This window comes from Chelonoidis abingdonii, chromosome 2 (assembly GCF_003597395.2).
Source record: "Chelonoidis abingdonii isolate Lonesome George chromosome 2, CheloAbing_2.0, whole genome shotgun sequence".
Classification (NCBI taxonomy): Eukaryota; Metazoa; Chordata; order Testudines; family Testudinidae; genus Chelonoidis; species Chelonoidis abingdonii.
In genome coordinates, this window is record NC_133770.1 from 87,145,469 (window position 1) to 87,169,147 (window position 23,679).

The 23,679-nt window shown below is 39.4% G+C and overlaps 1 protein-coding gene across 8 annotated transcripts in view; it reads left to right on the top strand.

Annotated features, from left to right (window-relative positions):
- TRAK1 (trafficking kinesin protein 1) overlaps positions 1–23,679 on the top strand; it is a 190,442-nt gene that overhangs the window by 149,089 nt on the left and 17,674 nt on the right. For 3 of the 8 annotated variants that reach the window (XM_075062531.1, XM_075062529.1, XM_075062528.1), the window contains exons 3-13: positions 241–353; positions 4,555–4,655; positions 5,554–5,662; positions 7,023–7,101; positions 10,866–10,996; positions 11,688–11,762; positions 12,324–12,461; positions 13,731–13,807; positions 16,647–16,883; positions 17,571–17,887; positions 22,562–22,891. In XM_075062531.1, the coding sequence (XP_074918632.1) occupies positions 241–353; positions 4,555–4,655; positions 5,554–5,662; positions 7,023–7,101; positions 10,866–10,996; positions 11,688–11,762; positions 12,324–12,461; positions 13,731–13,807; positions 16,647–16,883; positions 17,571–17,887; positions 22,562–22,891 (1,707 nt within the window). Of the gene's footprint in view, positions 1–236; positions 354–4,554; positions 4,656–5,553; positions 5,663–7,022; positions 7,102–10,865; positions 10,997–11,687; positions 11,763–12,323; positions 12,462–13,730; positions 13,808–16,646; positions 16,884–17,570; positions 17,888–22,561; positions 22,892–23,679 lie in introns of all 8 variants that reach the window. The other 5 variants (XM_032763372.2, XM_032763368.2, XM_032763373.2 and 2 more) reach the window with 3 other exon arrangements.

Sequence of the window (23,679 nt, forward strand, 5' to 3'; positions counted from 1 at the left end):
GAGGTGCTCTGTGGGATAGCTGCCCACAATGCACCACTCACAACAGCGCTGCAAATGCTGCAAATGTGGACATACTGCAGCGCTGGTCGCTGTCAGTGTGGACACACTGCAGCGCTGGCCCTACACAGCTGTACGACCACAGCTGTAACTACCAGCACTGCAAAAATGTAAGTGTAGCCATACCCTAAGTGAACAAAAGCATTGGAAATCAATGTTCTTTTCTTTCCCTTTTACAGAAAGAGCGGGATTTAGAATTAGCTGCTCGAATTGGCCAGTCATTGTTAAAGAAGAATAAATCACTAACTGAGAGAAATGAATTCCTTGAGGAGCAAGTAGAGCATATCAGGGAAGAGGTAAGGTCATACATGTGTGTACTGTCTCTACACCTAATGATGCTGCGGGTCCAGAAAAACTCTTCCCTCTAGCTTTAGCTTGTGCATAGTTAACTTTCTGATGACTTGTGTATAGGATGCCAGTCTGAACAATAGCGATTCTAATAGAATATTGTACAAAGTTCATTCTACAAATATGATTGATGAGATCATTTGGCCTACAGGGCTCCAAAAAGAGGGAAATTCAAAGAAAACTATGGACCATTCAGTTTTGCTCCACCTCAGGCCAAATTCTTCTCTTAAACATGTTTGTCCCTATTTTATTTTGCTTCATCCTCCCGCACTTTCCTCAAACCCCATTTTGACTGTATTCCCCTCCTATCCCTACATTTCCTCCCCCCTCTTTCTTTCCAATATTTTCCCCTCACTTCTCTGGCTCCCTTTTTACTTAGGTTCATTGTTTGCACTTCTTTCTTCAGCTTTTTTCTCTTTTGTTTCTTCTCCCCCTATATCTCAGTGATTATCACTTCTTGGTTTGTTTCTCTCCTTTCCCACCTGAAAGAGAGTGTTTTTCATCCCCTCCTCTTCCCCTCTCCCTCCACTTCTTTTCTGTATTCAAGCTGATTTCAGTTTTGGTTTTTAAATAAAATCACTTAAATGCTGAACCTGCTCCCCTACTGCAGATGAACATAAACATCGTACCATTCTATTTAAGGTGTATTATTCATATAAAGTGAGATCTTAGTAGTCCACGATCACTGAAATCATGTGTATTGTGCTTTCTGTACTCCTTTGGTATCATGCCTCTTTAACATACCCAGCTTCATATCCATCAGGTCCTTGGGTGGCTCAGAATAAATTACTGTGTGCGTTCTATGACATGATGAATGATGCTTCTTCAACATATGGTCTGCTTCAGAAAGCAGCAAACTGCTTTCTTTTGGGGTTAAAGAAATAGATATTAAACAGAACTAATGGTCTGGGACTTAGTATCGCCCATGTAGATTTGTTAAAACCTTCTGGCTTATGGTGCAGTGGTTTTGCTATTTTTCAGTAAAATGTGGAAGAATCTGGTGGTGTATGTGTGTCCATGAAAGTTTTTGTTATATGTATATGTGTATATCACCATTTTGGATAGCAATACTAATGTGCTAGGTTCTTTGTATACATATTGTGTGTCTGTGTATAGGATGACATGGTACAGGTCATCTCAAATGAATGCTAATTTAAAAAAATAAATAACACCACCATAGAACACTATAATGTATATTGTATGTGCTACATGTGAAGTATTATAAACGTATTTGAGAAATGTTGAGAGTTATGAAAATTATCATCAGGATTATTTATTGTATCTCCCTGAGTAGAGAGCCAGCTTAACTGAAAATGTCACAATGTAATGTCGGTTAGCTTGCTGCCTTGAGGAGCTAGAAGTGAGTTACGGGTCCCTCCTAGAAACACTTGATGATCTTGAGCTGAATCCTGCCCATCTTGCGGATGCCCTTCTTGGGGGAAGATTAAGAAAGGCTGAGAAATTCCACAGTTGATGGGAGGGGTTGGAAAACAGGTTGGTTTTTAGAAAATGGTTGTTTATGGAAGCTTCTCTGGAATATGTGATGTTAGGGTAAATCTGAGCAATGGTATAATAAGCAAGTTGTGGGTGAGGCAGTCACAGGTGCATGATGCATGGAATACACCCAATATATGGAGGTGATCTCTATGGGAGAAATTCCAAGGCAAGTGACAAATGAATTACTCACTCACCTTTGACAGCATTGCCAGTTTGCTTGCGTTATTAACAGCTTTCTTAAACAAAAAATGTCATGATTCATCTAGGAAATTGCCAGCTTCCCAGTGGGACCAACAACTCGCAGTTAGCACATGATATTAGGGTTTACAGTCATAACACTTTCGTGTGTAGAAAATCTGAGGTTAGTTTTAGTGGGTTTTGAGATTTCCTCTGAGTCCTGTTCAGTTAGGAGGCATGATAACTAAGGCAACTGACTTTGCAGCCAGGGGGATACAATATATAATCCCTATACATTTCTTTTAAACATTCCTAAAATAGTGCAGCATATGACACATACAACATACCTGATAGTGGAGTATGAGATATAGGTTTTATGGGATGACCTGGCTTCTTTACTCATGAGTAGTGCAGCCATTCCATCATTGTGAGGAATAGACTCTGATCATGTTCTGATGAAAACTGTGACTTTAACCCACATGTTTCAGGCCAGTTTTTCTCTTTATATTGTTTTTCTCTTTATTCTTACTTTGCCCTTCTTAAATACCAATGTCTCCTTCACCTGCCACAAGCTGCTTTTGTGTGATCACTTCAAAACAGTTTGAATTTCATTTTTCCTTCTTTCAAGAGGACAGAGCCCTTCCCTTCCCAGTCTTATCTAATTGCTACTAATTTCTACCCTGTACAACTCTTTCCAGTAGTACTAAATTATGAAAACTGAGACTCAGACCTACTGTTTGGCACTAGAGAAAAAAAGGTGAGTGCACTGAAGCAAATGCTGTACTATATGTCGGTGCACTTTAGTCACCGGGTACCTGATGTTTTGGAAGTATTTTACTAAAGTCTTCAATGTTGTATTGGACAAATTCTCTTGATTATAAATTGCGTTGACTGCAGAAATAACTGTTCAACCTTTAGGTAGCACAAATGAGTGTAGTTTCCCAAGTAAAGCCTGCCCACCCGGTGCTGTGTTGCAGTGTTCAAAAATTAAGGATGCTGCAGCTCCAAGATCAAAATTTCTGTCCTTTTGCTGAAATATGACATTACCACGTGCAACCTAATCCTGCCTGCTTTGAAATCTGATCTAAGAGCCAGAGTAAAGTGAACTGTCAGTCTAAGTTAAAGTGGAAGGAGATCGTTGGGGTTTTTGCTTTTCATAGTTATTCTGGGTTATTCTATTTACTTTATTTAACCCTAAACTTCTTTCCTGTTCTCATCATCTCTGTTTTGTGCTCCTGCAGCAGCTAATACAGTGCTAGCTAGCTCATCCTCCACGGGGACTGTCAGCCCAGGGGCCAGCAATTTATGGTCACTCTTAAACAGTAGAGCTTTGTAATTTTCATGTTAATTGCTAGATATTGCACCTGAGTTAGTGTTTGATTGTTAAAGGTCAGTGTTTGGTGCACTGAGCCCACCACACTCATTTCCAGACTGTTTTTTCATCAGAGCTAGTTTTCATTTCCTCTTTTACAGTCAGAAGGGGGAAAATACTACTCTGAAATAAGACTTTTAATCCACTAGAGCAAAAGGTGACATATGAAAGATAAGATGATCTCTATCTAGTTAATGAATAAAATATGTGATATAATTGATGTTTTCATGTTAATAAATACTTAGTCCTACAGTGTTGGAGAAATAATGGGCTTCATCCTGCAAACTGTTGCTCGTGGTTAGTGGACCTCTCATCTAAGTGAGGACTTATAAAATGGGTTTTGGATTTTAGAATGTTTCTGCAGAGCTGGTAATTAGGAAGAAAAAATCTACATTTTTTTCATTCCTAAAATGAGCATATTTGATACAGAGTAAGATATAATAAGCATGGGATTCTATGATACCACTTCTATAGAATCACTTTTCAAAGTGCACTCAGAATCCAATAGTTCTTTGCAGTCTATGCAAAACTGATGTAATGTGCACCCTATGGCAAAACCTAGTAAACAGTGGATCTGCTACATTCTGCACCAACTAAAACTTTAGAGTGGTGTCCAAAGGTAACTCTATATGGAGAGAATTATGATAATCCAGTCTGAAAGTCACAAAGGCAGGGATAATGGTGGCCAGGACCATGCCCAAGTGAGATGGTTATAATCATTGTGTTAGATGCAGCAGAGAAGAAATGCTAGGCCTGATTTACCACGGCTTTACTCCATTGAAATCAATGGAGTAATGCTGGGGTAAACCTGGGACAGTGAATCAGGCTTGTGGAGTGAAATGAGACAGACCGTTTGCCTCTCGTTTCCTTTAATAGCAGTGGGTAATTGGATTCTTGCTTTCTTTAAAAAGAAAGGAAAAAAAATGAAGAAGTTTACTTTCAAGAAGTAAACATTGTTTCCACTCCATTCATCAGAGTGGTACAGTGGGCTCTTGACTAGTCTGAAAGAAACATATGAAAGATGAAAAACAAATTGATTTAATTATTAAAAATATAAATGTGCTTGGAAGGGAAGTGATAGATTTACGCTCTTTTTTGCTCAGGTTTCTCAGTTGCGCCATGAACTATCCATGAAGGATGAGCTGCTTCAGTTTTATACCAGTGCTGCTGAAGAAAGTGAGCCAGAGTCCATCTGCTCAACACCGTAAGTTACCAGATCAGTTCACTTTTCCTGAATCTGAACCTTCCAGGGATAATAGCAGGAAGTTTAAGAGCAGTGTTGATACCCTTGAGGGTGGCAAAATTAATTCTGAATGGAATAAAGCTACATTCATAACTTAAACCTCCAACTTGCACTGCACGTTTTCATTTATTAATGTTAGTATTGGAGTAACTGAACTGATTCAAATGTGGGGAGGGAAGGAAAAAGGAGGACGAGAGGACAGTGGCATATGATACCATAGTCTACTCTAACTCACATTGGAGCTGGCACAGACCACCTCAAACGATCAGTGAGCCACCTGGCGTGTACCACCCCACCATACCATCATTCTGTCTGCAAGGGAAAATCTGGCCAAGTGATGGAAGACTAACCTACATACTCACATTGCGTTGGCTGGCAAAGACTTGAGGCATTGCTAAAATATTGTGCACTGTTTGACAGCAGAGGGAGGGGATAACACATGGATTACAGTCTTCTCTGGACAGTTACCTGTCTGAGCAGCATGGCAGACTTTGGGGAGGCTGCCTGCCCTTGTCCAGTTTTCTGCAGAGTTATTGCAGCATTCAAGTGGAGCATGTGCAACATGATTCATGAAGCTATTGTGTTATTTTTTGTAAGTCTGCATGTGAAGGTTGCTTTCTTCCTCATATCAGTGGATGAATAGCTTTCCCACAGGAAGTGGGAGGAATAAGGAAAAGTGTCATGTTCAATTTTAAAATGAGATGAAAATGTGTGTTGTCACAAATAACTTAGAGTGAAAAGTCTGAATTTCACACAGCTCTGGCTGTTATGGGACCTCTGTTAAGCATTTTCCCATTTGCCATTTCCAAGGCTTCAAGTAAAATGGACCTAAACTAAATGTTAATGGTTATGTTACCAGGTTGAAGAGGAATGAATCTTCCTCCTCCGTCCAAAACTATTTTCACTTGGATTCTCTTCAAAAGAAACTCAAGGACCTTGAAGAGGAGAATGTTGTGCTTAGATCAGAGGTGAAATCATTCCCTTGTATACTTTGTTTTTAATAATTGCGGCCCTGCTTCCCTCTCCCTTTGAAAACCAGTGCTTTGCTGATGATTGTTAAATAAATATTCTTAATGGAAACCCTCACAGGGGAGGGCTATCTTACATAACAGATCCCCTTGTAATATAGCACATCACCAATTTTGATCTTAAAATAGTGTTAAGAGTCCAATTGAAACCTATGCATTTCAGGAAATTCAGAATAAAGGCTTCATGTGGAGGGGACAACATAGTGTTGGGGGACCGTGTTATAGCCTAAAACTTGAGAGGGTCATGCAGGCTAAAAACAAAAAGGGTGTTAGAACATGGCTGACCCTTGCTGCACCTGCAGGTTGGCATAGGATCCTTAACCCATACCAGTGTTAGCAATAGGCACAAATGTCTTACCTAAGTCTAGAGAGAGGCAGTATTACCTTAAACTCTAAATGGCCTTAATTTGTGGTTTTCAAGTCAGGCCTTTAGCATTATTTTAACATTGTTTTTTGTGGATTCCTCTTTTTCCTTTCATTTTGGGACTGTTCAAAAGAATAAAAAACATGTATGTGGGTTGATGGAGTCTGTCAGAGTTAATATATGTTTGTTGTGATGGCCACGTACCAGATAAATAATTACATTTGTGATTTTTCAATACAGTTTTTGAACTTAAAATATTTGGGGATATGTTATGATTTGCGAACTCTCATTGGTGTTTAGACGAAATACCATTCTCAGATTCACAAATTAACTTTCCATCACAAATGTAAGTCGCTCTTCTATAAAATATGTTTTGATCAAAGTGCAGTCTACTGCACCTTTACTATGAAAACACCCAGGGAAGATAAGTAGTGTAAATATTATGTTGTGGGTATTGTGAGGGTAATTAAGGTGGGGCTGGAAGTGAAAGTCTTCTGGCATCAGGGGTTATAAAAACACTTTACACTTAAGTCCAATTGTGTATCCAATGCTTTGGATGAAATGTAAAATATAGTGTTTAAATTAAACATGTAATATCTTCATCTATTTTAGAGATCTCAAAACGTATCTGTTTAGTTGATCAATTTATACATTGTGTGCTCCCTGCATGTGGTTATGAACATCTTCATTCCTGTTCAAATAGTGACACCTAGTGGTGCAAATTTCTGCATCAAATCTGTGGTTGCTAAATGTTCATTTGGCCCCTTTTTTTTAGATTAAGAGGAGACCAGGGGAGTTGGGGTTTTCTCACTGTCTTCCTGGAGTTGCGATTTAAAAAAAGGATTTGCTTTTTTGAAGCAAATGGAAACACTACAACATATTAGAAAACAACCAAGATACTAATGTGCCATATTTTGATGTGGACCTTTTGAACAGGCCTGTCAGCTGAAGACTGAAACAATTACTTACGAAGAGAAAGAACAGCAGCTTGTAAATGACTGTGTGAAAGAGCTGAGTATGTCCTTTTTTTTCCCCCTCTTTTTTCACATCTGACGTTGTGTTCAGTGTTATTGTAACCATGTGGATCCCAGGATATTAGAGACACAAAGTGGGTGAGGTAAGATCTTTTATTGGACCAACATCTGTTAGTGAGAGAGGCAAGCTTTTGAGCTACACAAAGCTCTTTCTCAGATCTGGGAAAGGCACTGTTTTTGTATTTAGCTGTGACACTCTGGATGCCTTTCCCAGATCTAAGGAACAGCACTGTGTAGCTCAAAAGCTTGCCTCTTATCACTAACAGAAGTGGGTCCAATAAAAGATATTACCTCATCCACCCTGTCCCTGTAATTATTGTGTTCAGCCACATTTAGATTGAGCTGTAAATTCATATATTTAAATGAGTCATTTACCCTGTGGTCCTTCATTTCCTTACGAGTATTATCTGTCTCTCTTCTAAGACTGCTCATGAGCAGAGAAACAAAAGACTAAAAGTCCCTGCACTCTTGGCACTTTTCTACCTTTACTTTATGCAATAATGTGGGAGAAAGGCAGAGCCATCTTTCAGACTGTCAGTTTTACATTTCATATTGGAATTACATCACTTAGACCACATTTAATGTCAAGATAATTCAGCTTTAAGTACAAGTCCTTGAACTAAAATGTAACATTAGAATATATCTACAGTATCCATATGAAGACATAATGATCAGGCATTGAAAGAGATGGAAACTTTTGGATGATTTATTAGTAGGCTTGGCAGAATTTTATTATTTTTTTTATAGTTTCAATGGATAATATTGATAACATCAATGTTTACTTGTAAGCATTTTATCCATTTTAAATTTTCACAGTTGTGTGAAATTATGGGTTTTAAGTTTTTGGTTTTTTATTTAAATGTTTGGAGTTGAGAGTAAATATGGGGGAGTCAGAATTATTTAATGACATTGAGGTTAAAAAAATTAAAGCTTTATGAACCATTAAAGACAAACTGTCAACATCACATGTCAAAATATAAAAAGTAAATACAATTAAATCAAGTAATCAGACCTGTTTTTACTATTCATTCACTAATCCATTTGTAACAAGCGTAATTCAAAGTCGAAATCAGAAGATTCTGACTCTTAAGTTTTCAAGCAGCATTTTTCTTTCTTTGCCTGTCTGTAAATTTGGATTATTGTCGATTGAAAATATTTTTTCATTGGTTTGTATGTGTACAGTGAAATGGACATTTACGTATAAAAGTCTAATCTTTCCAATCCTATTTATTAGGTACCAATGCACAACAGACAATTTAGGCTTAAAGAGAATGTGCATAACATTTTTTATTTAAAGATACTTTTCTTCCTCTTAGTGAGTGAGGGTAGGTGAATACATTAGCATTTCTTCCCTGTGATTAACAAGAAAATACCAGTTGAGCTTTATTATGATATATGCAGAGGTAGCCAAAGCGCAGCTCATTGAGTGCTACAGTAGCTGCTTGAACTTGATGAAACAGTGTATGCTGGGACTTGCAGTTTCTCTGGGCCACACCTATGTATTATAGATGACAGCTGCTGCATTTTGTTCCATTTAATTTAAATTAAGTGCAGCCTTCAGGCTTCTGGCAGGCTGACAGTGTCACCTCTGCTGGCAGAGTTTGGATGTTCCAGTGTTACAGAACTATCTTCTTTCTTTTCTATCAGTTGAAGCATCAGGCTCAAAGAACTTAAAACACAGCAGGAGTTGAACCATTCCGATCGCAACTTTATGCATGAAATAAAACTATTTTCAGATATTCTAAGACTTCTTGTATGAAGTTGAAATGGATCTCATTTACTGCACAGTTAGTGGGGAAAGTAGCCATGAAATTATCGTTAATGCAAAAGTTTGCTTTAAGTCTAATTTCCACTGCAAGACGCTAAAAAAAATGCCCTAATCTTAGAAAGGTAGGACGAGACGGGACTTCAGTAGGTCATGTAGTCCAGTGCCTTGCACTGAGGCAGAACTAAGTACTATCTAGACCAGGGGTCAGAAACCTGCAGCACACATGTCAATGGTGGCACGCAAGCCGATTTTTAGTGATACTCTGCCAGGCGGAGTCCTGGTCGCTGGCCCCACTCAGCCCGCTGCCTGCCTAGATGAACGAACCCTTGGCCGGCAGCAGGCCGAGCGGGGCTGGCGGCTGGAACCCCGACTGACAGGAGCCAATGGATGGAACCCCAGACTGGGAGCAGGCTGAGCCGCTCAGCCCGCTCCCCATCTGGGGTTCGGCCGCCGGCCCCGCTCATCCCGCTCCCCATCTGGGGTTCCGCCGCCGGCCCCGCTCAGCCCGCTCCCCATCTGGGGTTCTGGCCGCCGGCCCTGCTCAGCCTGCAGCTGGCCTGGGGTTGTGGCCGCCGGCCCCGCTCCCCGTCTTGGGGTTGGCCGGCCACCGCTTCACAGCCGCTCCCGTCTGGGGTTCTTGGCGCCGGCCACGCTCAGCCGCGCCGCCTGGGGTTCTGGGCCAACGGCAGCGGACTCCCCATCTGGGGTTCTGGCCCGCTCAGCCGCTCCGTCTGGGTTCTGACCGCCGCCGCCGCTCGGCCTGCAGCAGCCTGGGGTTTGGCTGCCTGGCGCGCTCCATTGGGTTCTGGCCCGGCTCAGCGTCCCGTTGGGGTTTTGGCCGCGGCTCCACTCAGCCTGCAGCCAGCCTGGGGTTCTGGCTGCCGGCCCCACTCAGCCTGCAGCCAGCCTGGGGTTCTGGCTGCCGGCCCCACTCAGCCTGCAGCCAGCCTGGGGTTCTGGCTGCTGGCCGCGCTCCCCATCTGGAGTTCTGGCCCCACTCAGCCCGCTCCCCATCTGGGGTTCTGGCCGCCGGCCCCGCTCAGCCTGCAGCCAGCCTGGGTTTCTGGCTGCCGGCCGCGCTCCCCATCTGGGGTTCTGACCCCGCTCAGCCCGCTCCCCGTCTGGGGTTCCGGCCGCCGGCCCCGCTCACCTTGCTGCACTATTATTTACTTTACATACAATAACAGTTTAGTTATATATAGTAATATAGAGTTGTAGACAGAGACCTTCTAAAAACGTTAAAATGTATAACTGGCACATGAAACCTTAAGTTATAGTGAATAAATGAAGACTTGGCACCCCACTTCTGAAAGGTTGCCAACGCCTGATCTAGAGCATACCAGACAGATGTTTGACTAACCTCTTCTTAAAAAGCTCCAATAATCACAGTTCCACAACCTCCCTAGGAGTGCTTAACAACCCTGACAGTTAGGAAGTTCTTCCTAATGTCTGACCTAAATCTCTTGCTGCAATTTAATCTAATTCTGTTGAATTATTTTAAATTGAATTAGAATTCTGTAAAATCTTTCTGTTGTTAAGAAAGACAGGTTTGGCCTGGCTGTTTAACATGTTTGAATATTACAGTGAAACCCAGTTACAGTGAAATAGAATGAATGTTTCGAATTTTCAGTGCATTTCAATGTGCAAAAATTTTACAGTGAATCTTACTATTGAACTTGACTATTTCTATCACAGTTTAATATACAGCGTTGGTACACGATCTTCACTGTATTTGCAAGATGTCAGTTTTGGCCACAATGGGAAATCTTGCTAGCAAGTATACAGCCCACATTGCAGCATCGGTTCTCTATATTTTTGTTGTTGGTTGGTTGGTTGGTTGGTTGTTAGTGTCTCTTTGAGAAAGTGTCTTTCCACGTTTTGGAAAAGGATTCTGCTGCATTCAGCAACATTATTCAGAAAGTACCTCTTTTTATAGACAGTGGACATTGAGTTGTGATTGCTTCTCTCTTGTTAAAGGGGATGCAAACATCCAGATTTCCAGTATCTCGGAGGAATTAGCAAAGAAAACTGAAGATGCTGCCCGGCAGCAGGAAGAGATCACCCATCTTCTTTCTCAGATAGTTGATCTACAGAAAAAGGCAAAATCTGTAAGCAATACTGTTTTACACCCCTTAGGAACTTTTCCTTTCTCTCCCATATGTGGCAGTCTTGTTTGATTTTAAATTTCTTGCATGGTCATTTTTTAATGTAAAAAGCAGACCTGCCTTTAACATTTTTCTTTAGAAAGATGTGGATACCTGATTTACCCATTTCATATTAAATATAATGCATCAAAAACAATGGTTAAATTCATCTTGAGTAATTAGAGGTGATATTCTGACATTGATTTCAGCAGGGTAGGATTTCACCATAGGTGTTTCAGATAGAGGATATCCATTGATTTCCCAGAGCCTAGATGTGAATTTGGGAGGAGAGAAATATTTTAATACTAGATGCAATCTCATGACTGTCTAGCCAATGCAGATACGTATATACACCTCTACCCCGATAGAACGTGAATTCAGATATAACGCAGTAAAGCAGCGCGTGGGGTGGGGTGGGGTGGGGTGTGTGCACTCCGGCAGATCAAAGCAAGTTAGATATAACATGGTTTCACCTATAACGCAGTAAGATTTTTTTGGCTCCCGAGGGCAGCGTTATATTGGGGTAGAGGTGTAATATAAATGTCTCTCAGGAAGGAGAGTGGGAGAAGTTCACTATTAACATAATTAACAGTTGTCCTGGAAAAAAAACATAATCATTGTATTAGTGTGTCTACCACTGTTTGGTATATTTTAGTGTGCAGTCGAAAATGAAGAACTTGTCCAGCATTTGGGAGCAGCTAAAGATGCCCAGCGTCAGCTCACGGCAGAAGTATGTATCGTGGGTAATACTAGAGTGATTTGGTAATAGGACAGCAGCTCTTCACTTCTAAATTACCAGTTTAATCAAACCAAGACTACTAATGACAAAAAAAGCTTTTGGCCCCCCATGACTTGTCTATGTGAAATGAGTTCTTGGTCCCAGTCCATTTCTCTATGCAGCAATGCATTCCTCTCAGACAGGTCCCTGTTCCCGTAAACATATGTACCAGTGTGTCCGCGCGCGCACACAATTGACATGAAATGGCGATCTTGTTAGCCATCTTGGGAAAACAAGAATTGAAATGGGGTAGGAGGTATAACTACCTTCTGCACTTGTCGTGGTTGGCACCTTTAGGGTTATGGGTTAGGCCTATTAGCAGAGTGAGGGACAACCTGGAGAAATTTGCATTTATTGTACTCACAAAGAACAATCCAAAATTTCGGATGAATACAGCATTTGTTCTCTTTTTAAACAGTTTCCCACCCCCAGTAGTTAAAGTAATTGTGGCACTTGCAGGGCAATTGTGCGGCCCACAGTGTGTGGGAATCTTTCTGACTATGCTTGTTACAGTTGCGGGAGCTGGAAGACAAGTATGCAGAGTGCATGGAAATGCTTCATGAGGCGCAGGAGGAGCTGAAGAACCTTCGGAACAAGACGATGCCAAATGCCATATCACGTCGCTACCACTCGCTAGGCCTCTTCCCCATGGTGAGATGATGTTTAAATGTGTTTGTACAGTGCCCCGCGTAATGGGTTTATGATCAGCGTGAAACCTCAAAGCGCTACTACAATACAAATAATGAAAAAAACCACTACATAAACATTTTCCAGAGCAATTTTGCTGTGTTACACTGATATGGATCTCTGAAGTAATTCCATTGATGTCAGTGGCACAGATTTACCGAGTGACTGCAGTGAAAATGTGTGAGTTACACCAGTGTAACTAAGCAGCAGAATGTGGCTCTCTGTCATTTTCTCAATTTCTCACTGTTTCTCCATTTCCCGCTATCGAGAGAGAGCAATAAAAAACTCTTTTGGCTAGAGCATCTTCGTACACACATAGCAGATCCCCAGTAAAGTTTGTAGTTTGCTATTTTTACATTTCCTCTTTAATATCAAATATGGGCCAATTTAAAACATATTTAAGATCCGCGTCTCCTCAAATACAACTGGTTATTGTACAAATGCAGCTGGTAGCTTCTTGTGAAATGCATGAGCTTAGAAGGAGTTGTATGCTTTGTTACATTTTTTTTTTCCAGTCACTTAGGATGTTGGATGTTAAGCATTTAATGGACTTGGGGACTTACTAGCATTTAACTAAGCAATAATAAAAATGTGGTCCATTTTAGGGGATTAGTATCCATCTGTAAAGACTTGATGACCCAAAGTCCAGCCCAGAGCTTTTAAACACTGCTGAGACACTAATAACCTTGGAAACACATTGTGCCAAGGTAGTCATTGCAATTTTATAAGCAGTTCATTAAAAAAAAACAAACCTGTGAATATATTCTAGTTTTAGTGTGTGAAAGAAAAAAGTGGGGGGAAAACCCACCCACTCTACTATTAAATATGTAATGACTTGTACATGAAGGAAAGCATGATTTTATGCCAGAAATACAGGACTGGAAGTCAGGAGATGTAGGTTCTGTTATCACCTATACACATACATTTTCTTGGCTTCTTTGAGCAAGTCACTTAACCTCTCTGTACCTCCGTTTCCTCGTCTCATCTTCTCTACCTTGCAGTGGCATTGTGATGCCATTTGCAATAATGTTTGTAAAGCACTCATCCGATGGTAGGCACTGTAGAAGTACAAATAGTAATTATTATTTGTTATTACATTGGCTATTCAGATTTTTTGATTAGTCTACCAACACTGAAATCAGTTTTTGATTTTAGAACTTCTTGCTAGAAATCTTACTAAATTGTGGAAATATTAATTTCATGATATGACAAGTGTGTGTTTGTTTTTGATAGGACTCTTTGGCAGCAGAGATAGAAGGATCAATGCGAAAAGAACTGCAACTGGATGAGCCAGACTCTCCTGACATAACGTAGGATCAATACAAGTGGTTCCTATATTCTGTTTAAAAAAAAAAAAAAAAAAAGATGCAGTTGATTGTATCCAAAATGTATTACCATTTGACAGAAGAATAATGACCCTAGGGTGAAATGAAGAATCTTTCTAAATCCAGTTCCTAGTGGGACTGCTGTCCACATTACAAAAATTGTCATTGCTGTAGATGCTTGCTTGTTTTTCCAAGAAAAGACAGTAGGCCTGGAAGCTGAGCTGCCCTCTCATCCCTAGAGGTGGTTCCTCTAGGTCAGAATTGAGGAACATTGACATTGTGATTTGGGGAAACTTCTACTGTTGTGGATAAAGGACTCTCATCTTCAATTTTGCTGTCTTACATTTTTCAGTAGTGCTAAACCCATATTTTAAAAAGATAAATTTAAAAATAAAGCAGTCTTTTAGTGAAACATGGAGCCATCAAATCATTTTTTCTCCAGAAAGTATGCAGGCTGAAAGCATGACTTATCAGCTGTGCCATGCATTATGAATGGGTGCATTTAACATGTTTCCTCATTTTCCTTTTTCATTCTAATTGTGAAGTTTACAAGGGTCCTGCTCTATAAGAGCCTTTTTAATACAAGAGGTACAACCATGCCACTTGATAGAACACTTTAGGTGACCTGACACATTATAATACAGTTTGGGCTTGCCTGTGTAGATCTGATTTAAATTGTGTTAAAACCACTTTACAGATTTCTATAGATCAGATTAAAAGGTTGCAACATCCTTTGGTCTCATCTACATAGGCAAGACCAAAATGTTTAATAACAGTGCCACCTGGCACTGTAAAATCTGCTATGTAAATTTGCCCTATGAGTTCTTGTAAACTTCTCTTTGTTGGTCTTGTGGAAGATGAGATTAAATAGCTAAATTGGAGGTTTGGAAGGAAATGTTTAGTGTCTTGTCCATAATCATTGGGCAGGGGCAGGAGTGGAAACCTATTGCCTGCTTGTTTTTTTTTTGTAGGTCCCCCTGAAGGAAGGTATGACAGGATGTGATCTTTTAATGATACATTTCCCCCTGAAATGATTGCTTTAATTCTTATGTGATGGAAATGTGTATACTGAGACAGGGAGTGAAAGGGATAATCTTGAACTGTTACCCTATTAGACTTGCCTGAGTAATGATTTGGGGTGAGTCACTTGGGCTCCTCTCTTCACTAGGGAGTAATAGCAGAAATTTCCGTCAGGGTGCACACTGATTGTGCATCTCAAGTGAGAGTCTTCATGCAGACAAGGCCTCATCACATTCTGGCATTTTTTCTTCCCATGTATATTAAACCTGTTAAGAGTGGTAGCAGAAGTGACAATATATTCATCTAAAATTCCCAGCTGTAAACAAGATCTTGGTTTGAGGTGAGGTGAGTGCAGCACTGTTGTTCATTTCAGAGCCTAAATCCCTTGTAGACCAAGGTTGGTATGGTACCACCTGACAGAAAAGAATAAGCCTTGTCAACTGATGTAAATTGTATATAATCTGCACCAAGTTTAAGCAGCCTACACTTTTATAAATAGGTGAGGTAATTTGAAGTAAACTAATGTTAATTAGGAGAGCCTGATAGAGCTGTATCCTGACTTAGCCTGAGTTTCCCAAAGAAGGGAGAGAGAGTGGAAGATGAAGCCCTGATTCAACAGAACACTTAAGTGCACTTTGAGTCTGAGCCTATAAGCACAAATGAAGCTTGAACAAAATGAAGCCTTGTGTTTCTCATACAAACGCCATGGGACCTGATTTCCTCCCCACTTGCTGATGTAACTCCATTGAGGCCTGACTTACATTTGTCTGAATGAAAAGAGACTCAAGCTCCATTCGTATAGGTCAGACACCCCAAAAATAAGTTTGTAGGTCTTATTTAATGTACTTTTCATCCAGAGATTTTTACTGCATGTAATTAATGTTTTGTGCCACCACTACGAACCCCCTCCAGTTATTTGTCAGTGAAATATTATCTGTATTATCCACTCTCTCTTTACATTCCCTCTGTGGTATGTTTGCCCTTGTTAATAGTGAACAAAAAAAAGGCAAAAAATCCTCTTGGACAACATCATACAATTTTAGGGCTGCTTGCTCTTTTGTGAGATACTTAAGGCATGTTATTGTAGAGTTTCTGCACTAAGGACACAGCTGTTCAATACTCATCAATTGGGCAAACAAATATGAATCATAACAAAGAGCTCGTGTGAACCTCCTGATGCATTATTATACCCTTGCAATCTAACTGGAAAATGGAAGCGGGGGGGATGAAAGGAGGGGCTCCATAAGTGTGCAGTCTGAATGCTGGTTGAACCATGCAGTGGGGCCTCTTGTGACAGCCACCTGCGGTGGAACAGGTTTATCTTTTTAATCTCTCAAAACTTCCCCCCTTATTTAACTCTTGAATGAAAACAGTTGTAAAGTCAGGAGGACTATGGAAAAAGAGAGAACTTTAAAAGTAAGTCAGAATTGAAGCTTACCAGCCTTGACAGCATTTCTCTACTGACTTGCTGCATCCTTTCCCTGCATATGAAATAAACGATTTTAAAAAAAAGACAAGGTTACAATAGGCCAAGACCTAATGTTTCAAAATTGAATTGTACTTCAGAATTTGAGAGAATGTTACATGGTTTGGCTTGAATGTTGTTTTGGCACAAATCATGTTTTGGAAACTTGACTATTGCAAGTATCAGACCCAAAGTATGTTAGGAAAGATGTCAAGACTGATGTGTAACTGTGATATAATTGATCAATACTGAGCCATTCCTATTTCTCTGATTATTCAGTATTTTAAGGCACAGTTTTTCTTGGTGTTGTGGTTACTGACTGTCTGTGTATTTTATCAGTCACCAGAAACGGGTCTTTGAGACTGTGAGAAACATAAACCAGGTTGTCAAGCAGAGATCCCTGACTCCTTCTCCAATGAATATCCCAGGATCTAACCAGTCTTCTGCAATGAACTCAGTCATTTCTAGCTGTACCAGCACTCCACGTTCCAGTTTCTATGGGGGAGACATCTCCAACAATGTGATAGACAACAAGACCAACAGCATCATTCTAGAAACAGAATCCTCTGACGTTGGGTCAGTACTACCTAGCTAGGCTGCACTGTTGTTTTCTAATATATATGAGGCAGGCAAAGCATTTAAATGTTTCTCTCTTTCCTTTAAATCATTTGTCACAGTTAACATAATGGCCTACATTTTATAAAGTTACCAGACGGTGTGCATCAATGTTTGAGCACTCAACTTGAGACAGCATGATAAAGGGAGCCTGATTTTCAGTGCAACAGAATGAGGTGTCTAAAATGACTAGTCACTTTTGAAAATGCAAGCCAACATTCTTAACAAATGATATTTGACCAGTTTGAATTGACATGTGAGAGGTTTGTTCTGCATGCAGTTACAGCTAACTCTCTTGATCCTAAAGAAGGTGAAGGTGACTTCTAAAAACTTGTAAGTAAAACTAGTCAGGGCCTTGCTTTTCATTCAGTATTTGTTTTTTTCCCAGAATGCTTTACAGCACAGAGCTTACTTTCTAGTAAAATGCTTATTATTAAAACAGTTCATAAAACAAGAATTGGAAACCATTTTAAAGACAAGACAAGTGTGTCCTCTCAGACTTCACTGTAAGATTAGCATATTTGAGATGTGAGAAGTGTAAAACGGTGGTGGTGGTGGTGGTAGTGGTTGAATGCCTGGGAAATAGTAGATGAATTTTAAGCTGTTTTTAAGCTTTTTTCTGTCTTTTTTTTCCCCTGTTGTATTTAGAAATGAAGACAAGAATAAGAAACCTGGAACTCCAGGGACACCTGGTTCTAGTGACTTGGAGACAGCTCTTCGAAGGCTGTCCCTTCGGCGAGAGAATTACCTCTCAGAGCGGAGGTTCTTTGAAGAAGAGCAGGAAAGGAAGTTGCGGGAACTGGCGGAGAAGGGTGAACTCCACAGTGGTTCCATTACACCAACAGAAAGCATCATGTCATTGGGAACTCACTCCAGGTTTTCAGAATTCACTGGATATTCAGGAATGTCCATCAGCAGTCGCTCCTACCTGCCAGAGAAGCTTCAGATTGTGAAGCCCCTTGAAGGTGAAAATAAAGGGCCTCGGCCTTTATCTGTTCTTCTTAGTGACTCTCTGTGGTCTCTTATCCATCACCGGAAAGCAGGAAATCTCTGTAATACGTACTCTTTTTACTTTAGAGACAGTCATCCTCGTTGTTGGTTTGAACTCTTTTAAAACTAAAATAAATTTCCCCATAAGCCTTAAAAGAAGGTTCATTGCATAAAAACATAAATCACACCACACAGAGTATAGTCAGGAACACATAGTTCAAAAATACTACAGTAGAGCCGACATATAACTGAACTGAATCGTACTACTAATGTTTCATGCACATCATGTATGCATAGAGTATTGAGGTGTTGCAGGGGAGTTGTGAAAGTATCTAAATTTATCAGAGCAGACCTGGGGAGCATCAGACCCAATCCTGAAAACAGGTATGCATGTTAATATTTTTATTCTCACGTGTAGTCCTGTTGGTTTTGATGGAACTACTGACATGAGTAAGTAAGTATTTGCAGGATTGAGTCTCAACTTTTTTACCTCTGGGCCTGAATTCAAAAAGTGTAAAGGCTTTGGTCTCACGTGTAAATGACTTGTTAGATCTCAGCCAAGCTATTTGTATTTCTCCCCATCACAAAACAAAGCAAGGTAATTGGTGGTCTGTACTCAGGACTAGAATATCTGTGCTGTTGCTTTTCAGGGCTTAAAGCACGTTTCTGTCAATGTGTTGTGTGTGCCTGGCTCTATTGAATGCTTTCAGTTTTCATCAGCTGTTTTGCCATAGCGTGATTTCATGTCTGCAATTATGTAGGAGCCTGCCTTCTGCTTAGTTTTTTTTGTTCTTTGTTTTTGTGGTTTTTGTTTTTTATGGAACTGTACTATTTCATGGAGTGGTCCATGCACATTTTAATTTCACCAGTGAACTTGCAGCATTTCCTTTTAAAAATAGAATTAATGCATCTTCAAGCAGTGTTTCTCAGACAGAGCTTTTCTCATGATTATTTTCAATGGAGATAAAGCTTATTTTTTTCTGGGAAGAAATTGTCATGCTGCACCTACTCAGATGACACTATAGCCATAGTACTTAAGGTGTCCTCTTTTTATGTGGTATCATTTCTGTTTTCATGATTGCTTTCATACAGTAACCGTCTGAAGTTCTTGTATTGCTTTTAGAAAAGGGATGTTCAAACTTCACTTACCACATATATTGGTTGCTAACATTGTAATAGGTTTCTGTCATCCAGCTATATCTTTGCTTTTTCCTTCAATAAACTCTTTCAGTCTTCATGATCTTTCTATCTGTCTGTCTTTTTAATTTTCCCAGACTTGCTCCATGTTCTTAGTGGGGGATCATGCTGTGAGGGGAGCAAGGAAGGGGTATTGTTCTTACCAGATCATTGTCTTTCCCTTGAAACTTCTTGAACATTTTCAGCACATTTTTCACAGTCCATTAGTAACATGTGCTTGTATCTCTGTCCATTTTCTAAGTTTAATTATATACCATCTTTTAAAAAATAAGTGATTGGGATTCCATCTACCATTCAGATTAGATTCTTCTCCTTTACATTTTTTTCTTTAAATTTAGAAAAAAACATGGATCATTATTTTGGAGCAAATAAGTATTGAATATTTTTTCCCTGCCTAACAAGTGTAATTCACTATATCTTTACTGAATTTTGTTATTCAGTAGTTATTAATGTGTTTTTATCTTAAGGGTATATGTGCCATAGATATCCAGACAAATTACAATCAATGCTTTGTTAATCACTTCTAATTTAGGTGATTTCTATTCCTTTGAAACAGTGTTGTAAATCACAGTGAAAGAAATAGTCGATTACACTTAGTGGTGAAGATATTATTCCCATTCTCCTCTTCCCTTTAATCAGGTGTGGTTAAAAAGGGGAAACACTTTTAGACAATAATGGGGCTATCTCTTTGCATTGTATCAGATTGTTTGTTTTTGGTTCATCTTTTTTATTTTCTTAATCCAGTTTCCTTGTTTTTCTGTATCCGTAGCATCTTGCACCATAGTGCCATGTGTAACTCCACAAATCCACTGAGAGTATGCATTCATGGCTCTGTCATTCATTATCCATCTATCAGTGATGGCACCTTCATGGTGTTTCCTGGCTTCCCTTGGCCCACACAATACACAGATCAAATTGCTTCTCAGCTTTGATCTTCCCCAATAAATTTGTGAACAGTTAAACATGTGAATAAAGCAAATAAATTTCAGTTCTCCTCAGTGATTCTGCAGTCTAATTGTTCTACTCCATAGGTCCACTTCCTTTGATTTTCCTTCTGATAATTTATAATTTACAAGAATTTGGTGTAGCAGATGCTTCTTAAAGCAGCACTGCTTTCCACACTTATTGTTTTTGAATGATGGATTGGTCTTAAAACAATTTTCTACATTTTATTGCTTTCCCTATAGCTGACTATAAGAGAGAAGCTATGTTGCCTTCTGCATTTGCAATAATTTTTCAGGAAAAAAATTGAATCCAGAACATTATTACTTTTCACTTTTTAAAAAACGTATAATGAAGGAGATGCAACATACCACTGTGTAGCACATCACAATGCAGATGTAGCTGAAACTTCCTCTTGCGTGCAGTGAAGTTTACCTGGCTTTGACTTTTGCGATTACTGACATATGCTGTGATAGTATACATTGCAATTAGAAACACGAGGGTTTGGAATGAAAGTAAAGTTGTTGGGGGTGAATATATCCCCATGGCAAAGATCTCATTTTGCCCACTGACTGCTTTCTTTCTACGACGTTGCTACAAGATGTGGATTTTGGTGAGGTCTGAAGTGAAATGGGTATTTCTCTTCAAAAGTTTGAACATAAGGAGTGAATAGGAGTCAAGGAGTCAACCTGTGTAGAATTGTACAATAGCTCATACAGAGAGATTTTGGTTTCTGTCATTTGCTTTCTGAAAGATCCTGTAGGGTGTTTGTGGCTTTTAATAAAAAAACACACCAATATTTGATCCTCTATGATCCATCTCTTGCAATAGAATCTGCACAAAGATAAACTTATGTGGAACAGCACAGTAATAAATATTGGGTAGAAAATGTTACTTTTCTTTGTGCATAAACTATTTATTTTCAAATGGTCACTTTCACCCTAGTGCAGAAGGCTGCCCCAAGGCTAGTGTGCAGCTTCGATCTGATGTAGTCCATCAAACAAGAGACTTAGCTAGAGCATAAGCATTTTGCTGGCCCTCTGTACCAGGGTCAGTTTAGTCCAACATGTGTATCTTTGTCTGTACTGCAATGATTCTATTATTGATTTTCTGTGATATAACCTGAAAATGTTGATTTCAAAACACAATGGGCTAGATTCATTCCTGGGGCAACTCATTTATTTCAGTAGTGCTAAACCAAGAATAAGTAATAGCCCATTCTTTTTACATTCACTATTCCCAGAAGTCCAGTTACTATCCAAAATATATTTTATGTAGTTTGTTATTGATGTAAAGTAATAATTTACTCTGTGGGTATTTTTGGACACATGACATTAATTCATCTAAGACAACCCCTCCACAATATTATGGTCCACTAAGTTTTTCACGTAGAAGACCAAGTAACTGAAAATTGGTAGTCTTAAATACCACCTTGAAACCAAACACACTATTTATTGCACTGTATCACATTGAATAAACATCATGTTCTGGTAAGAAAAATTGAATAATTTTCTTGCTTATGTGAACAGGAATGTTCTCAAGTAAGTCACCAGCATGGGATCTGAAGCAAATTACCTCCATTTTTTTCTATACACTATAAAAGCGTAATTGATGTAGGCTGATCAGAGTACAGCTTGAGTTCTTGAGTTCTTGTTGTAGGGTTTAATCCTACTCCCAGTGAAATCAGTGATAAATCTTCCACTGATTTCAGGGGGTACAGGACCAGGTTCATAACCAGCACTCCTGGACTGATGTGTATGGTGATGAATTGCTCTTGCTGGCTCATTGTCTCATGTTTCATTGCTTTCTTTTTAAAATGTACCTTTTTCACACTCAAAATATTACTTCCCAGGGATGAAATTGCAGGTATAGTAGAGTAGACTTATGTACTAGTGCATTCCAGTAGTATAGAGGCTCAGATAGAGGCTATAAAAATAGCTAGAACCGATTAAACAAATCATTAGTGTTTTTCTTCCTTCCTTTAAACTTGAGTTGATATAATTTTCTAGCATCCTCTATATAATTGTTCTCCTTCCATTAGTCACCAGTAGTAAATTCTAGTGTGTGTTGATATCAGCCTTCTTAGGGCAGAAATCTTTGGTGTCCATTTTTCTGACTTTGCCCATTTTGGTAATTAGTATGCTGTTTAAATGTATATTGTCTTCAATTCTGTATTGTTAGTCCCAGAGTGCATGCTCTGAAAGGAGGATGCCACTACCTATCCTCTTTACAATATGGAAAATTTGGCCCACTGCCCTTGTCTAGTGTTTATGTCAATGCTTTATTTAGTTGTTTTGGGACAATCTAAAAGCCATAATTCTGTGGTGTTGTACAATCCTCTGAATACAAGAACTAAAGACCAAATCCCGGAAGCATGGAGCCAATGGCAAAGCTTCAGCGAGACGAGGATTGAACCCTAGATGAGTGAAATGAGAATATCCAGATGTTCAGCTGAGAGAAATACTCAGACTTGCTTGCTGATTTTGTTTTGTTTTTTCTTCCTCTTAAAGGTTCAGCCACTCTGCATCATTGGCAGCAGCTAGCTCAGCCTCACCTGGGGGGAATCTTAGACCCAAGGCCTGGGGTTGTCACTAAGGGCTTCAGAACTCTGGACCTCGACCTGGATGAAGTGTATTGCCTTAATGATTATGAAGAAGATGAGACAGGTGACATTTCTTACAAGAGCCTAACTACCTCAACACCAATTCAGCACATAGAGACCTCAGGTGAGAGGTCACAAGCACAAGTGACTGTTTCAGACAGCAAGAGTAATCCAAGCCAGTCTCAGGCTTTCACAGAGGAGATGCAGGAGTCCACGACTGCCGATGATGAGGGGTCTGGTGAGGGAACCTCATTAAGTCCAGTAAAATTGACATCTTTACAGGATATTGATTACTGGGCTGTTCTCACATCTTTCCAGAGCATCATCCATAGTGTCACTTTGTGTGTAGCTTCTGCACATTAGTGTGTGTGGTAATTAAAATATGCCCGGTCTAACATTAGTTCAAAATGTTTTTCTTTAACAAATCTTCTAATTTCTTTTACATTTTTAAGGCACATGGTTAATTTTTCCTTTTTTAGTTTGATAAGAGAAGGCTGCTAAAAAGAAGTGGTTCATTCAAATGATTAAAAGAGACTGGAGTTTGTGATATGTATATGTACACAAACATACACTATATATATATACACTTCTTTCTATGTGTCTATATAATATTTTTCTAGACATTCAAAAAGGACAATGCCACATTCCTTTAATTCTTATTTAGAAAAAGCTGGATTCTATAAGGCTAAATGTTCAAAAAAGTGCATCTAAGTTATATTTGTGAAACCAATAGATGTGTCTTCACTTAAAATTAAGCAAATGAATTCTCCAAATTGAGTGTCCAGTTACCTTAAATACACATTTCTTAAAATTTAGCCCATAAAGATTTTTGTCATCCAGCTAAGAATTAAAAGTATTTTGTACGTGGAAGATAACAGTAATCACATATCATTTTCCTTACAAACACCAGTTTTTCCCTTCCACTAAACCACTCCCAAATTCTATCCTTGGGACTGAAAACAACGATGAATACGTTAAATGACTCAAAATACTGTTTCATACACAGGACATTGTGAGCCATGTCAC